At 41.4% G+C, this 17895-nt stretch overlaps 1 protein-coding gene across 5 annotated transcripts in view; it reads right to left on the bottom strand.

Moving 5' to 3' along the window:
• Positions 1-1275: 1275 nt before the first annotated feature.
• The window catches only part of GALNT13 (polypeptide N-acetylgalactosaminyltransferase 13), a 291999-nt gene continuing 275379 nt past the window's right edge, over positions 1276-17895 (bottom strand). For 2 of the 5 annotated variants that reach the window (XM_083154071.1, XM_083154070.1), the window contains exon 11: positions 1276-2065. In XM_083154071.1, the coding sequence (XP_083010197.1) occupies positions 2022-2065 (44 nt within the window). In that variant the 3' untranslated portion in view covers positions 1276-2021. Of the gene's footprint in view, positions 2066-7352; positions 7551-17491; positions 17522-17895 lie in introns of all 5 variants that reach the window. The other 3 variants (XM_083154067.1, XM_083154069.1, XM_083154068.1) reach the window with 3 other exon arrangements.

Here is a 17895-nt window from a genome sequence, read left to right as displayed (position 1 = left end):
ATACAACTTACCATACTTACTGGCAATTAAGGTGGAGAGGCCATGATGGCACATATTTCCACAAATCATTCTATCAAGCATCCATGAATGTCTTGCGGGAAGCCACCCGATAAGAGTCACACTCTTTTCAATGTTCTTAGTGTAGACTGTGATGATCAGGCCCCTCACTGATTTGACTGTCTTAGTGTCTGTATTTATTTTCTCTTATGTGTTTTTTATGGGTTGGGATCATTTGGTCTATTGCATTATGGTCGAAAGTCATTAGGTCGAATCCATTAGGTCGACATGCTAAAAGGTCGACATGACTCTAGGTCGACATGGGAAAAGGTCGACATGATTCTAGGTCGAAAGGTCATTAGTTCGACAGGTCATTAGTTCGACAAGGTCATTAGTTCGACATTGTCTATGTCGACATTCACAAGGTCGACATGGGGTTTTTCACTGTTTTTTTACCTGAATGTCAACACAGTCGACATGGACACAGTTTAAAGTGCACTGCATCCCCTCGCATCGCTCGCTGCGCGTCGGGCACGGTGCCTCGCTACGCTCGGCACACTATTTTATTCTCCCACCACGCCCTAGTGGATGGTAGGGCATGAAATACCGCCTGTCGGCACATGTTGGCTCAAAAAACAGTGAAAAACTCCATGTCGACCTTGTGAATGTCGACATAGATAATGTCGAACTAATGACCTGTCGAACTAATGACCTTTCGAACTAGAATCATGTCAAACTTTTCCCATGTCGACCTAGAGTCATGTCGACCTTTTAGCATGTCGACCTAATGGATTCGACCTAATGACTGTCGACCATAATGCAGTAGACCAAATGACCGCATCCCGTTTTATATGTAATACTTGATGATCCACATCATATAGCTAAAACAAATAAAGCCTACAGGCTCTAGCTCCTTATCCACATATAGCCTCAGTGCTCATTTTATGCTATATGTTACTTTTGGTTATTATATGCATTGCAACTATGCTTACTAATACAGCATAGATTACCTCTGCCATCTCTGATGTGGTGTAGGATTACTAGACCTTATTACCAGAAGTACCTTAGTTCTAAACCAACTCCACCTTCGAGAATACTGGGAACACAAAGCCCCTGAAACATAGAAGAAAGAGTAAAATGCGTTGTTTCTTTACATTTTCTTTTTCACTTAGAGAGTTGTTGTAGTTCATGGATTTACACATCCATTTTTACTTGTATGCATCTTTAAATGACTGGTTTGTTTGTTCTGTTAATAAATCACACACATAAAAAAGCAAGGATAGACATTTTTGCCTGGTTTAATTCAAAACATTCTTGTTGGTCCAGAAAGCAAGCAAACATTACATCAGGTAGACGAAAGTGCTTTGGGAACGAAACTAGACTTTCAACTCAACACTCAACTGCCTCTATGTATACTGTACTTCGTTTCGACAATACATGTTATTGTATATGTTAGTGTCTCTTGAAAAGCCCCCAAACACTGTACAATACACGTTGTACTTCAGTTGTGTACATATTATTCACTGTTTACTATTGAACATACAATTTTGTGGTTCTATATTTTTATAATAAAATATTTTTGTTGCATTACAATATACCCAATCTTTTAAATGCAATATAATCTTTAACAAATATAGTTGCTTCCAGTGTTAGGTTATCTTTACAGCGTCCAGTATGCCATCTATTTTCTCTTGTAAGCAGGCACAATTTGCAGTTTGGCATGTACGGTCATGTATTGTTAACGGAAGAAAAATTAGAAAAAAGTTCTATTTATGTCCTCCCAGCTGGATTCAAAGAGGTTTCCAATTATTATATGTCAGTAGCAGTGACGAAACTGTTGTATTCCGTTCAAGTGTTCTTCTAGCTGCTAATTAAGGTCCACTGACTGCAAAGTATAGAGGAGCAATTTATTAACCATCGCCGTGCTCTATGCCCCCAACGTCATGTTACGTAACAGCCACTGTTGGGATCGACTTCCGTTACACTCTTTCATCGTAGGGACCATTTTGTCTTCATCTGTTGGTTCATCCAAGCACTGGTTGCTGTTTATATGTCTCAATAAAAAATGCTGCAAAAACATAACAATAATAAGTTAAATATCAAATGCCACTGAATACTAAGAAGCATTACCAACATTGATTAAAGTGGCTAATACACAGTTCTACTATTACCTATACCTTTTGTGTAATGTAGTGTTCAGTAAAGGCTTAGATTTCCTGCCGGAGAACTAGAGGATTCAACGGTGGGCCTTGGTGATTTATGACCACACCCTCTTTTTTCAGGTGGTGTGGCCTGATGCAAACTTTTCATAAGTTAATGCTTTCGGGCAGTCATTCGCTACTGACTGACCTGGCGGCTGCAAAATTACTTTTGTTATCACTGCCGGGTAGTCATTAGCTATTGACTAACACAGCATTGGCTGCAGGTTGGGAGGCTGATTTTGGCTCCATTCCCAGAGAAGCCATACGGGCTAAGTCACACCGCATCATGATGTCATGTTGCATCATGATGTCATGTCGTGTCATTATATGTCACAGCCTAGTGGGCCCTTAAGGTCCCAGTCCGACACTGGTTCAGAACTTATGTCATGTTTGTGTGTACATCTAAAGAAGGATTTTGTCTTCATCAACTGCAAGAAGGATGCCCCCATGCTGAACGGAAGCTGCTTCTTAGCTACTGAAAAGTAACAGAATCCAATTGAATCGATATCAGTATAAACTTCTAATTTACTTATAATTAAACTAGAACTTTCAAGAATGTTTCATTTTATGCACCACATCCAAATATGCTTTGACGATAATTAAGTTTACACACGGATAATTCCATATGGCAATAATTGAAAAAAAAAAAAAGATTTGATTTGCAGTTAACAACAAATAATAAGGGAAACTTGAGGAAGTTATAAAATATAAGAAGCAGAAATAGAACATACAGTATCCTGCACATTTTAGCATACATTTGTTAAAATCAATATCCAATAGTTTAGTACTGTTTGTTACAAAGCATAAAGGTGCCCGGTATATATCAGGACAAATGGCTGTGTTTACTTTTAAGAAGCAGCATTTTATAGGCTGAAAAAAAAATAATTTTATATATATATATATATATATATATATATATATATATAGATATATATACTGTAAGTATGGGGGTAGCAGGGCATGTCTTGATAAAAGGCTACCCGCCTGAAACGTTGATTCACACAGTTCTGTAAATTATTGATTAATTTACCTTGAAACTGCCGCCGTGCAGTGTTGAAAATCTTGCGAGTGCCCTCAGCATATTTATGTATACATTTCCTCTGTGGATTGGGGGTCACTCAAGTCTATGCAGATTCTGTTTGAGTGCCTGGACTACGAATATATATATATATATATATATATATATATATATATATATATATGGCAGGATCCGGGGACCTTGATGGGGTAACCCCAGGAAAGGAGGCGCCACTCTAAATGCCGCCTCCTTTCCTGGGGTTACCCCATCAAGGTCCCCGGATCCTGCCATATACTTCATCATACAGGAAGGCACCGGAACGCAGTTGTCCATTTTAAACAGGAGTGCCGAACAACCCACCGATTGTGTATATCAGGGCCGGATTATAATGGAGGCACAAGGGGTCAGTGCCCCTGGGCCCCCCTCTAGCTAGGGGCCCCCTGTAGTGGGCATGTATTATTCGAAAAACATTTTTTTTTTTTTAGCTAATGGTTTTGTGCATGGGAGTGGGGTAGTGCTGCAGCTTCACCTATTTGCCAATATGACAATGATTAATGGTGCTGAGCATTGGGAGCCAAGTGTGCAGTGCATTACTGGGAGTTGACTAAGTCCCATGACACTTTGCACCAGAGGGCAGAGGCTAAGACCTTTGTGCTGAGCTCTGATTGGTGGAGCTCATTACATGCTTCTCAGGCCCATAGATAACAGCAGCAGCAGCCTAGTCATGGGAGGGTTTTTAATCAGAGGCAGCACTGGAACTGTGAGGTCTCCTACAGAGTAAGGTGCAGAGAGACAAACACAGGCTTTTCATGTGGTATGTATGTATGTATGTATGTATGTGTGTGTGTGTGTGTGTGTGTATATATATATATATATATATCCCCTGAAGTTACCCATTGACCAAGTTTATACTGCCTTTACTCTGTGTTTTGACAGTGTAATATTCCCCCATGCAGTTTGCGGCCAGTAATGACAAGTGCAAGGAGGGCCCCCTGTCTAAAGTGCCCCGGGCCCCCCGAAGGCTTAATCTGGCACTGGTGTATATATATATGTGTATATATATATATATATATAAATTCCTGTGATTTCTGTATTGTGCATGTGAAAATCTCTATTAAAGTGTCAGTCGTGCCACTTTCCCAACGAGTGACACCTATGTGTGCGGTAAGTACACTAAAGGGTTATTAACTTAGGTGGAATGTTGTTACGGGCAACCAATAACATTATATCTATTATCTTCTGGAAGGTGCTAAATAATAAGAAGTAGATTCTGATTGGTTGCCCATAGCAACATCCAATGTTAACAGAACTTTATCTTAGTAAATAAACCTTTAAATGAGTGCAGAGTGTTAGCCCCTGGATCCCAAAGCTCTGCACTCTCTGCTCCCATAGGCCACTGCAGAAGCGGTATTTATTCTTTACAAAACGGTTTTGCATCATTAATAGATATTATATTCACAAAACAACTGCCTGAGTACTATGTCGTTAACAAATGGTTTTTACACCTTGGTTTTCACTCCATTTAGCCAAAAGAAAAATTCTATAATTGTTTTATGCACAACGCTGTTTACGTATATTTATTGTAATATATGGGCATATACTGTATAGTAGGGCATGGAGAGCTACTGTACCAGAAATGAGTATAAACGCAAGCAATAGGGCTTATTGATGGTAACACTATCACAAGTAATGGTCCACGTTGGTGATAAGTCACTGGGATTGCGCAGAAATACATTTCTTATGCACAGCACCAGGAAGCCTATATAATAAGGATCACAGGTCAGGATGTCAATAAAAGATAAACAATAAAAACATTCCTAAAAGGTTGTCTTCATCTGGATATTTGTAAAAAAAAGTAAAGGCCCAAATACACCAGTGCGATTTGGCCTGTTTTAAACCGATTCCTACGGATCAGTCCAAGAAATCAAATGAAAAGTGACCAAATCGCAAGTCTTTGTCATCTGATCAGATCTGATGCGCGTTCCTTTGAGCATTGAATCAGAGTCGGAAGTTGTATTTGCAGACAGGCCCATCAGAGGCACATCGCCGATTTGTTTTTAGCACCTGCAATGTATTACATTCAATTTCCATTGAACTCCCCCAGCGGCTCCCTGGAAGTGCCAAATCATATGGAAGCCCTCCCGGGAAGCTGCTGGGGGAGTTCAAGGGAAATTGTGTCCGACTTCAGACAAGTCAGACAAGTGTATGGGGTCTAAAGACCCTGAAACGGGCCTGGTAATGCAGTAAGTTCACTCTTGTGGCTCCAGCCACTATAATGGGAGATAGTTTAATGGTAAACTGTAGAAATAACATAGTTCCTATTCTTGCTATGGGTGGGATGTATTAAAATACATCACCGCCCTTCGCCGGCTGTCCGCCGCGATGCCAGCGCATATGTACTATCATATGCGGCTGGCATCGCGATGCAGTGACAGAGCCCCCCCGCTATACCTGTACTCTGGTGTGCGGGGGGTCTCCATCACCTCCCTGCCGCCTGGCTCTCCCCTCATGCCGGGGACAGCTAAACAGGCTGTCCCTGGTGCCTCCTCCTCCCCCCTGCAGCCGGAAGGATGTCCGTCTGCTTCACTAGGGGGAGGAGGGGTTTACCTTCCGGGGTCCAGGAGGACCCATCAGGAAGGTAAGCCAGAGGGGGGGGGGGGGGTCGGTGAGGCGGCGGGTTTGCATCGGAGGTGGCGAAAAGAAGCCCATAGGTTTCTACAGGGTATTGCCACCTAAAGATGGCCATACCCTTCAATGCGGTATCAATTTTGATACATTGGAAAATGCGGTTAAATCGGGGTTTGATACATCTCGCCCTATAGGTGGTGCTTCCCCCTATTGCCTCCTAAACAAGCCTAGTGACACAGAACACTTAACATTGGAACCAGGTTTTATATTATCTATGAACCTATTGTAAAATTGTAACATAATTCTGGAGAACTAAGCTCTTCCCATGTAATACTTATATATGCAGTTTAAAATTAGGACATTGCTGTAATGTTGAATAGCTCAGAATATCCCACTTATGTACCAGACCACACCTCCCAACAAACTGGGATCATTGTGCGGATGAAAAGTGGGGCATGGCCTTGACTGAATGGGGGCATAATACTGGATGGCGGTGTGGTCTCTCCCCAAGCACAAGCTCACAGTAAATTGTTTACTCATTTATAAGCCGCTGGAGAATACCTATAATTTCTGTATCTATATAGAAATAGCTTACACAACTGTTTAGAAAAGGTTTTTTTAACAGTAAAAATAATGGACCAAAAATTGGTAGCCTGTTTTAACCCTTTCAGGTCCAAGGTCTAGTCAGGCTCAACATCCCTAGCGCTAGTAGCAGATCCAATGGTGAGCCACTTTAAAATAAGAACATTAACATCTTTCAACATTCAATGTAGACCATTTTTAATTAAATAAATAAATAAATAAATACATTACAATTAATTTAAACCAGACTGTTTGAATTGCAAAATAAATTGGACTGCAAAGGGTTAAACCATTCATACTAAGGGGCATTCAATCCCGGACGCTTTTTGTAACTGGGGAAATAGCAACGACTGCTTATTCAATGCTGTCGCCGCTATTACCCCTGCATTAAAGAGGCAGATTGACAGAACGGGCCTGACTTTAAAAGCAGTCGGGCCCGTTTTGTCGATTTCGGCCATGAATTGTCGCGATTGTGGCCGAATATCAACAATCCATGGCCATTTATGTTGACATGCCCCCTTTTTGCCGATCGGCAGGCGTGACATTGAATCGCACCTGGTGACCTGCGGTCAAACAAAATGAAAACGGGCCAGGGTCGCGGCTGCCGGTACGGATCGACACTCGTGACCCGGGATTGAATACCCCCCTAAATGTAAGTACTATTCTTACTTATTATGGCCTTTAACTAAGGTAACTAATAATGGGCCAGATGTATCAAGCTTCAAAATGTGATATAGTGGAGAATAATAAACAACCAGCCAATCAGCTCCTAGCTGTCATTTTCAAACCCAGCCTGTAACATGACAGTTAGGAGCTGATTGGCTGGATGTTTATCACTCTCCATTTGATCACTTTTTGAAGCTTGATACATCCGATCCAATGACTCTTATAGACAGAATGTATTATGAATATTACAGAATACCAACCTCAGATAGTTTTCAGAGAAAATAGTCAGTGGGACTGTAAAAAATATTTCTAAAAACCTCCAGTCTGGTATAGTTTTTCAGAATCCACGATTGCCGGCTGTAGCCATTACAGTACTCCACAGTGGGGCCAAATGTGCCATCCTCTATTTGGCTTAAGGTCAAACATGATTGGGTTATGATATGGAGAAATGAATGAGTCTGTGCAACAGAAAATAAAACAAGTGAAAGCAAAAACTCAGCATGATTAATGAATGGTATATGGAAGAAGTCTTATACAGGAATAAGGACAAAGACATCACACAAACACATGGGCTGTTTCCATCCACGTCTGTTGCACGGACACACAATTATTACTAAATTAGGGTAGAGCTGTTATGGATCTGGATAGAGATGAAGCGTAATCTACTGTAGCATTTATTTCCCTTCTACCCCACTGTTGCCCAGCGAGAGAGAGTGCAGCTATTCAGCCAGACTAGAATGCTGTGTGTGATGACATCACTGCCAAATCTACTGTATATGGGTGAGACTGGGGCCTAGATCAGGGGAGTGGTGGAGAGTAACCGTTGAGTTTCATATTGGACACACAACCGGATGTTCCCTTTCCCAGTGGTTGACAGGTATTTTGATAGGAGAAAACATCTATCAGTTTCTAATACTGGGTCCACCGCTAGATACTGTACATACAGACATGTACTCAGTGCTGTAGCAATTATGGTCAACTTCATCTTCCCCGTCATGGCTACAATATGACATGAAGATTTGGCATTGGATAGTCTACAGAACGTCCTGTAGACTATCCAATGCCAAATCTTCATGTCATATTGTAGCCATGACGGGGAAGATGAAGTTGACCATAATTGCTACAGCACTGAGTACATGTCTGTATGTACAATATCTAGCGGTGGACCCAGCATCTATCTGGACGCTGGATACTAGTATTCCTCTACAGTTTATATTTGGTTCAAATGTCCCCACTTTTCTCCAACTACGCATGACACGCAATGCTATCCACACACCATCGCTAAACTTTCCCAATGCGAGACTGTCCCCTTACATCACAATGACTGAATGATGCAGATATGATGGGAATGTAATACAAAAGGAATTCAAGGTTGTGGAGAGCTCTGCTAGGCCTCTGTATTTGGGGGGGGTGGGCACTACCTCCTAGAGAAATATTTGTGGCCCTGCAAACGGAAAATGGGGGGGAGCCGTGAGCCCTCGAGCAAGGAGAAAATCCAGGGTGTGGGGTGATCAGTCTGATTGTTCCCCTCCCACTCCACAGGTGCATCAGCAGCCTCCACAGCCCCCTGCAGCCCTGAACAAACAAGCCTTTTGCCAGACCTGCAGGTACTGTACGTTCTGCAAGTTGGCACAAGCATCAGGCCCAAGCAGAATATGTCAGTGATTCCACTAGGCAGAAAGTTATAATCATTAATTACTGTATGGGTTTATTCTGTACCTACAATATGCTCAAACTGCTGGTTTTCAAACCAAACTTCATGCCAAAACCATTTGTTCTTAAAACATGGCATTGTATTGCACAACATCCAAGAGGCTCAACAAAAGGTGCCAGATTGTGACCTCAAATCATTTACAATTGGAAGTGATTGATGAAATGTACTGTAATAGGTACTATTATGGATGAGTATATGAATGTAACTTGTTAGTTGGTGGTGAGAATGAATGTAATGTAAAGTAATACACTTGGTAGATTAACCCTTTGCAGTCCAACTTATTTTTGCAATTTAAACAGTCGGGTTTAAATTTATTGTCTTTTTTTTTAATTCAAAAATGGTCTGCATCGAATGTTGAACGATGGTAATGTTCTTATTTTAAAGTGGCTCCCCATTGCATCTGCTTCTAGCGCTAGGGCTGTTGAGCCTGACTAGATGTTGGACCTGAAAGGGTTAATATCATTGTAGAGATTCATGGGCATGCTACAGTATATATAAATAAATGTATAATTCTAAAGTGACTATTTGTGGAGGGTATTAATATGATGGGCCTTATTCTGGTCGGTGCGGTTATATCCGCGTGCGTTCGGCCCGCCGATGTTTTGTGTCTGCGCATGTGCAGAGGCGTCTCTGCGCATGTGCGAGCGGGGCGTACGGCCAAATCCCGCATGATATGTGAACACTCCGAACAGGGGGTGGAGAGGGGCGTGAAGGGCTATTTGGGCTCATTACCATATGCATACGCCCCGCGTTTCATGGGCGTTCCCATGCAAACGCTGGGCGTACGTATGGTAATGCGGCCGTGACGCACGTGTAGGGGGCGGACATATGACATCGCCGGATGTCAGCTGCCCGCCCAGATCCCTGCTTTTGCACGGAGAAATGTCCATGTGGTCTGAGGTTGCGGGAGCTGGTGGAGCACTCGGTCCTGCATTCGATGGTCTGCGACCATCGAATGATGGGGGAGGTTCCCTGAGATGGAGTAGGCGTATTCCGTGAAAAATACACGTGCGGTCTGTTCGGCCAGCTTCTTACCGCGTACGGACGGAGTTGGCGATCCGTATGGAAGGTGGGGTTTTGCACGCACGGTCCTGGCCGCATATTCGGATCCGGCCGCACCGATCAGAATAAGGCCCAATGTGAGGGCTGTTAATGGATTGGGGCAGGAGGTAAAGAATGTTAATATGAAATGCGATCTTTGATTAAATGGGGGTTCTATACTTTTGAATGTTGAGTTGATTGGGGATATTCATATATTGTTTGAGATAATAATGCCATGTGTATTAAATGTGGGAGCTGCTGTAGTCATTGTTGGGTCTTGTTGTGTATAAGGTGTCTATTTAATAAATAGGTAGATGCTTTTGGTTTAACGTTGGGGCACAGTATATAATTCTCTCTGGGAGTGAATTCAACAAACTTGGAACTAGAGCCAGGAGCCTTATTCTAGTTCACTCTTTCTGACAAAATCCTTCTTAGATGGACAAAACCATGTGCACTGCAGGGGGCAGATGTAACTTGTGCAGAGAGAATTAGATTTGGTGAGTTATTTTGTTCCTGTGCAGGGTAAATACTGACTGCTTTAATTTTACACTGCAATATAGATCTCACTTTGAAGTAAAACCCCACCCAAATCTAATTCTCTCTGCACAAGTAACATCTGCCCCACCTGAAGTGCACATGGTTTTGTCCATCTAAGAAGGATTTTGTCAGAAAGAGTGAACTAGAATAAGGCCCCAGATTATGAATCACCTGGCACAAACAATACTAGAAGTTGAACCATACAGTTGGTAACAGTTGCAACAAATATGACATGACATGACATCGAGAACATGCTTAATTCCATCATTCACCACTTGCACATTGGTAAGATTAAAATCTATGTTTACTGGTATAATGGGCCCCATACATCAGCAATCACAATTTATGGATTTCCAGATATAGGGATTTTTTGACCAGATAAATGGATTTTACAATCTATCTGACTTTGCCCACACATTACAGATTTATTTCAGTGATCGGCAGATTTTTCCATCTAAAGATTGCATCTTCATATCTGGAAATTGCCCAATCGATTGCTGTTCATAATGTAAATAGATGAAGAAGATGAATTGGGAATGCCCACACATATAAAAAAGATCTGCAGATAATACCAGATTATTAAACATGTTTAAAAACCTGATTAAGCAATCGATTGGCGATTTTGATTGGGATAGCCAAAAGGGGGAGCCCACACATCTAAAATTAATTGTGGCAATTATCTCCATATCTTAAAATTGTCACAATTAATTGCTGATGTATGGGGCCCTTAAGTTTGGAATCTATACTGTAGCTCCAACACCATTATGTAGTCTAGTGAGCTTGTAGATTTGATGATATCATGACACTCTTAATCCCCGATCACACGGGGTGATGGGGCAGCCTGTGCTGAGCGACGGGCTAAAACACAACCGGTCAGCACACATCATGGTACATCAGCAATGCAGACCCTGATGTGTGCTGAGCGATATGTGCAGAGCGGGGCTTTGCCTATTGGTTATAGGCAAAGCCCTGTGATCTAGCAGGAAAGACAAAGCAAGCACTGTCTTTACCTGCGGGTGATGGCGATGCACAGGTCCGTCATCCGGGGCTATACACATGGAGCGATCCATGCTCCATTTCTAAGCGATCTTAGAAATGAGGTGAAAATCGCCCTGTGTGTATGCCCATTTACTTCTGGCTAGGGAAGAAGATATATAGATATAGATATAAGCAATTGTTCTTTAGGTTCATGTAAAGCTCCAGTTATGTGCCTAGAATATATAACTGTTATTATGTCTATCACACTGAAACAGAACTTGAAAAATCACCAATTTTTTTTGCATAGGGCACAAATGGCTTTGTAGAGCACTCAAACCTACATGTAAAAAAAAAAAAAGAGTAAAGTACCTTAGGTTTTTCTCTTCCAAATTCCTGCTGCCTGTAAAATTTATATATATATATATATATATATATATATATATATATATATATATATATATATATATATATTCCAATAGTAATAATGACACTCACCAGGGCTTCAATTTTTCCAGCAAGGGGTTTTAATCCATATAACAGGAAAAACTTTTTACAGGCATAAAGTCTGGTCGACGTTTCGGCCACGGAACGTGGCCTTAATCATGACCGCCTCGTTCAAAGACACACAGGTGAATGAGGCGGTCATGAGTAAGGCCACGTTCCGTGGCCGAAACGTCGACCAGACTTTATGCCTGTAAAAAGTTTTTCCTGTTATATGGATTAAAACCCCTTGCTGGAAAAATTGAAGCCCTGGTGAGTGCCATTATTACTATTGGACTGTGTTTGTGACCCTGTCAAAAAGGTATCACTGTTTTGCAACCCCAGGCGGATGTTTCTGTAACTGTGTGTGCCAGCCCTATCCAGGATATTTATATATATATATATATATATATATATATATATATATATATATATATATATATATATATATATATATCCTGGATATCCTGGATAGAGATGTGCTAGAGATGTGCAGGCTCTGATTTACTCTGGTATCAAAGCAGGATCTTATTGGCTATCCCAAATCACATGACAGCTGTTGACATTTGATAGCCAATAATATCCTGCTTTGAAAACAGAGTAAATCAGAGTAAATCAGAGCCTGCACATCTCTAATATAAACACACACGCTAACTACTGAGGGGTTTAGTTACTAAGATCAGAGTTCTATTGAACGTAGGATGTTGCAATGGGCGAACAAGATGCGGGAACGTCCCCAAAAACTGGGACGATCTTGTGGAAAGCGGGACAGTTGGGAGGTATGCTACAGTACTGTACCTTGCAGTGAACATAAACATCACATACACCATGGTCATGTACTGGTCATGCACTGGACATAATACAGACCATCTTGCAGATTTTGCAAGTGCATAGTTAGCAAAGAGAATTTATAAGTGACTATGCATGTAAACCCCAAATCCATTATTTCCACCTAAAGCCAGGGCAATTATTGGAGGAAATATGAAAATTATGCAGACTCTTAAATAACCAATTTTGTTTGATTGGATAACTACCGATAATTCGGCAATTTTATTCCCGCAGCAGCAATCATTAGGTTTTATGCAGCAAGGAAACTAGAGTGAAGAACGGTATTTGCTAGAAACCTCTGAAGCTGTTTACTGCATGTGTTCTGCATGTGTTCTGCATGTACTCTGCATGTGTTCTGCATGTGTTCTGCATGTGTTCTGCATGTGTTCGTGTGAACAGGGCATTGATGATGAAGAATAAATATGTATTGATTGCAGGAATAAAACCCATGCTGGTGATGATAAGGATCATACAATAGAATAAATATGAGGCTTTGGGTAGTGATAAAGTAACAGCCATGGCACAGAGGGCCGATTCCGATTTGTGCGCAAAAGCCTTCGTAGATTTTTCAGCCTTTGGACATGCAAAACAGCACAAGTGAGGCTTCTTCCCAGCAAAGAATAAAGACACCCACATGAGCCATCGCAAGGTCCTAAGCAACTGTGTGCACATACGTGGCATTGATGCAGAATTAAGGAACATTGGGGGAAATTTACTAAGATGTTTATTCTGCCTCACATGTGATGTTGCTATGGGCAACCAATCAGAATCTACTTATGATTTATTTAGCACCCTCTAGAAGATAGTAGACAGGATCTGATTGGTTGCCCACAGCAACATCACGTGTGAAGGAGAATACACACTTTAGTAAGTTTCCCCCATTGCCCCTTATTCTGGTTCACTCGCAAAGGCGAATTCCTTCTCAAATGGTCAAAACCAGCACTGCAGAGAGATGTAACTTGTGCAGAGAGAATTAGATTTGGTTGAATTATTTTGTTTCTGTGATTGCTTTATTTTTACACTGCAATATACATCTCACTTTAATGTAAAACCCCACCCAAATCTAATTCTCTCTGCACATGTTACATCTGCTCCCCTTCAGTGCACATGATTTTGTCCATTTGAGAAGGAATTTGCCTTTGCGAGTGAACCAGAATAAGGGCCATTTGGGTGCTCCTCTTTGAATCCCGGCATCTCCTAACAGTTCCTGTCTTCTTCTCCCACCATTTCTGTCACCATTACCTGTACAACATTCTTGAACTTAGACAATGCAAGCGCAATCTGCCTATCTCTGCAGGATATAGTGAAGCACCGGACCGCATCACCATCGCTATGAGACAAATACATGGAGTGATTTGTGCTTCGTTTCTAGGTTATCTAGTCAGATCGCTTAGAAATGGGGATTTAATTACCCCATGTGTATGCGCCAATACAGTAACGTGAGAGCCATTTGTTATTTAGTCACACTGTCAATGGCTACATTTCAAAATGCTGCAGACGCATTTTTTTTTCTTGGGGGGGGGGGGGGTGATCTAAGGAATTATTATTATTATTACCAGTTATTTATATAGCACACACATTCCGCAGTGCTGTACAGAAAATATTTGGACATTCACATCAGAATATAATACTCAATGTAACACTTTAATTGCATAAATGGAGGTGGGTATTGTGGACCAAGGAAACAGTCCAGAGAGTTTTAGTTTTGTGTCTAAACTGTCCTCATCATGTTGGGGAGTGACATACGCTGGCCTAGCAGAAGTACTGTATCCCTGGAAATTGTTTTCAAAATTTTGGCAAGTATGGAAGAACATGCAGATTGTCCCGTGGGACCGTGATGTGACACCAGCATATGGGACAAGTTAGATCAGAAAGGCTTTTTTTTTTTTTTACACTTTTTAAACATCAAAAGGTCAGCCTTGATATCGGGAAAGATTATTTTGGATTACAACAGCCAAATGTTCTAATGTGTCATGTCTAATACACATCATATATTCTGCTAGCTAAGTGTCTTAGAAAGGCTGTGGATACAGTAAGTGGTACAGACTTCAAGGTTTACAATAGTTTATAGTCTTGGCACATTAAGCTCAACGCAGAGCACTCTGAAATTACAAGGGCATTAATATTAGTCTCCTTGCAGCCTCATTGCAGGATTTAGTACACTTATTTTGATTTCAATATATAGTGGCCAAATGTAACATAGCAACATTCAGTTATTCAGCTGAACCTGGGGATTAATTGCTGGACATTTATCTTTCAGTCTGAAAACATTCGTCGCAGTCTACATTATTCAGGTCCATAATTTCCCTTATAGACTAGACCAGTGCAGGTTTATCAGTGCTCAATTACTCATATAGTGAAGCACAATGGCATATCTATAATGGGTGCAGAGTGTATGGTTAAATATGGGCCCCTGTGTCCAGTGGGGCCCCTGCCATACACCCAGTACCCCATTTTTTTCTATACTCATCTTTCCAGAATCTAATGTTTACAGCTGCGGCATTGCAGATTCACTGGGGAAATTATTATTAATATTGCGGTACTATAAGTCTGAGTATTGATGGCATGCATTTACTATATATATATATATATATATATATATATATATATATATATATATATATATATATTTATCAGTGATCCCAGACCATACACTGTCTAATAGTTAGCCAAGCCTCTATGGGGGCCATACCCTGTCTGCTGGCTGACTACACCCATAAGAATGGGCCCCAAACACTGCTTTCCACTGGACGGTTATTCATTCCTCCTTCCTACTCTTCCTTCCTACAGTACAGAGCGTTTGGTAGCAACATGTGGGACAGGGAGTAGAACACAACATGGAATGGGGAGCACAGTGCATAATGGGGAGCACGGGACAGTGTGGGGTGGAGAGCACAGCACAACATGGGATGGGGGAAAGGTGAGCATAGCAACATCAGGTCACACCCTTTATGTGTGGCCACAACCCTTTTTAAGAAAGCTTCTCTCTGTGCAATGGTTTTCATGTGGGGAGTGGGGGGGGGGGGGTTTAAGCACAAGAAAAAAATCTTACCTAGGGCACCAAATTAGGCTTTCTGAGCTACAAAGTGTCGTTCTAGGCTCCCTGCATGTTAACTGAAGGTGGCAGTGAAAATGGCCCACCTAGGTCCTGCATGCAATGTTATGAAATGGTTATGCTTTTGAGTGAAGGACTACTATATTTATCCAAAAAAGCTTTGTCCAAGAATGACTGAAAGGCAATAGTGACAGGGAATCCTTGTTTTATCATTGTATTAATTCTAGTAGTTTTATGTATTCCCAGTGGTGTCACAAAGTGGGAGCGTGCCACACCATAAGAGTGAGTGACACCAAAATCAAAATGCCAGCTCTTCTGCGGTAACAGGAATCAGGGGCAGAAGTGTGACATACTCCTGCACCACCCTGCTCTTGACATAGAGAAGCCGACAATGCAGCCACTAGCCTCCCAGGGCAGCTTGGCATCTAGCATTTCTCTCTAGATCAGTGGTTCTCAACCCTGGTCCTCAGGACCCCCACACAATTCATATTTTCCAGGTCACCTGTGCATTTTTTAAATGTGACAGTTGGTGATACAGAGGGCAGCTGCTGGTGACTTGGAAAACGTGCACTGTGTGCGGATCCAGAGCATAGGTGCCGATTCTGTGGGTGCTCAAGGGCCCGAGCACCCATGGAAATTGATGAGCACCCACGGGCCCGAGTCGCACTGCTGGGCCGCCATATTAACTTGCTAATTTGCAGCTGCAGCACCCGCATCGCCGGCCCTGCCGACTGGCAAACAGTATGCCGGGAAGAGTATATTCTGTCCGCTCTTTAGTGACCTGGCGGCTGCCGCATAATATATGCTGCCAAGCGCCATTAACTGAGCTGACAGAAGCATCTTCCCGGCATTCCTGTGCATGGGGGTACGTTATCATAGGGAAACAGCTGCACATCCACAAATTATGTGTAAAAAGGGGAACTCTGTTGAATATTGGAGACAACTGTGCTGCGTATTGGTATTATTTTGTGGCCACACCCCTTCCCCTTGAAGCCACTCCCCTTTATTTTTGGCTTGAGCACCCACCAGCAAAAAACATAAATTGGCACCTATGATCCGGAGGACTGAAGTTGAGAACCACTGCTCTAGATTATGCCCCCTTTTAGGAAGTTTAGCCGTTGGGTGCACAAGGAAGTATGTAGAGTGGGCATGGATTTCACCAGACCCGCTGATGCCTCTGTGTATTACTAACACTATTATAAGGATCCATGGTCATTTCTAGTTGGAGAACATGTTAATGTGTTGAGGACTTATAGGACATAGTGGAGATAAGGCCAAAACGAGGAAGAAAGAAAAATGTGGTGGTACAACAAAATTGGACCACTGGACATCCTATTTAAGTTTCAATGACATAACTGCGGCACATGTAGGAACATTTTTAGTGAATTTTGCATAAGCATTATTTAGTACATTTATATACTATCTACTGTTTAGAGCATCTCTACACTACGAAGCTTTCATAATAAATTCAACTTTAACTCAACAATTTATTTGCAATCTAATATTTACAATACAAGATTGTTCATATTATAGGGAACGGTTATTTTGAGTAATTGCAAGATTTGTACACAAAACATTTTTGGTTCATCATTAAATAATGGTGTAATTCATAATAAGATTGGAACTAAGTTTTAATTCAGATTCAATAATAAGCCAAACAGAAAAAAATCCAATAAAATTCTGATTATCTACAAACTACGGAAACATCTGAATAGGCTGCTTATGTATTTGTTTGGAACATTTATAAATGTTACATAATCTCTTACCTCAAAATTATATTCCCATTTACCTGCATACTGGCAAAAGGAAAAACATACAGAAATGAATCATAAAAAGGTTTAAAATAACATTTTGGTTACTAGACTACGGGACTACCACAAACCTCCAACTACACATACAGTATGTTAAATAGAAGAAAATAAATATTAGTCAAGAAAATGTAAAATGTTTTAAAAAGATCATGTAGGATTACGAATGAAGAGTGGCATGTACCAAAGTCTGTATAATGGACATGTTTAAAAACTCTTTAGGAGGCGGAGTTCCAGTATTTTGAATGGGGACGGAGAGGAAAGGCATTGCCGCTTTGGTTTGCATTCTCCTAGGCAACTGAAATGGTGAAATGGATACACAATGACATTTATTGCATGTCTGAAATAACAAGCAGTGCTTT

Source organism: Crinia signifera, chromosome 7 (genome assembly GCF_055691185.1).
Source record: "Crinia signifera chromosome 7, ASM5569118v1, whole genome shotgun sequence".
Taxonomy (NCBI): domain Eukaryota; kingdom Metazoa; phylum Chordata; class Amphibia; order Anura; family Myobatrachidae; genus Crinia; species Crinia signifera.
The sequence above is the reverse complement of the archived record's forward strand: the minus strand, read 5'-3'. Positions and strand labels throughout refer to the sequence as shown.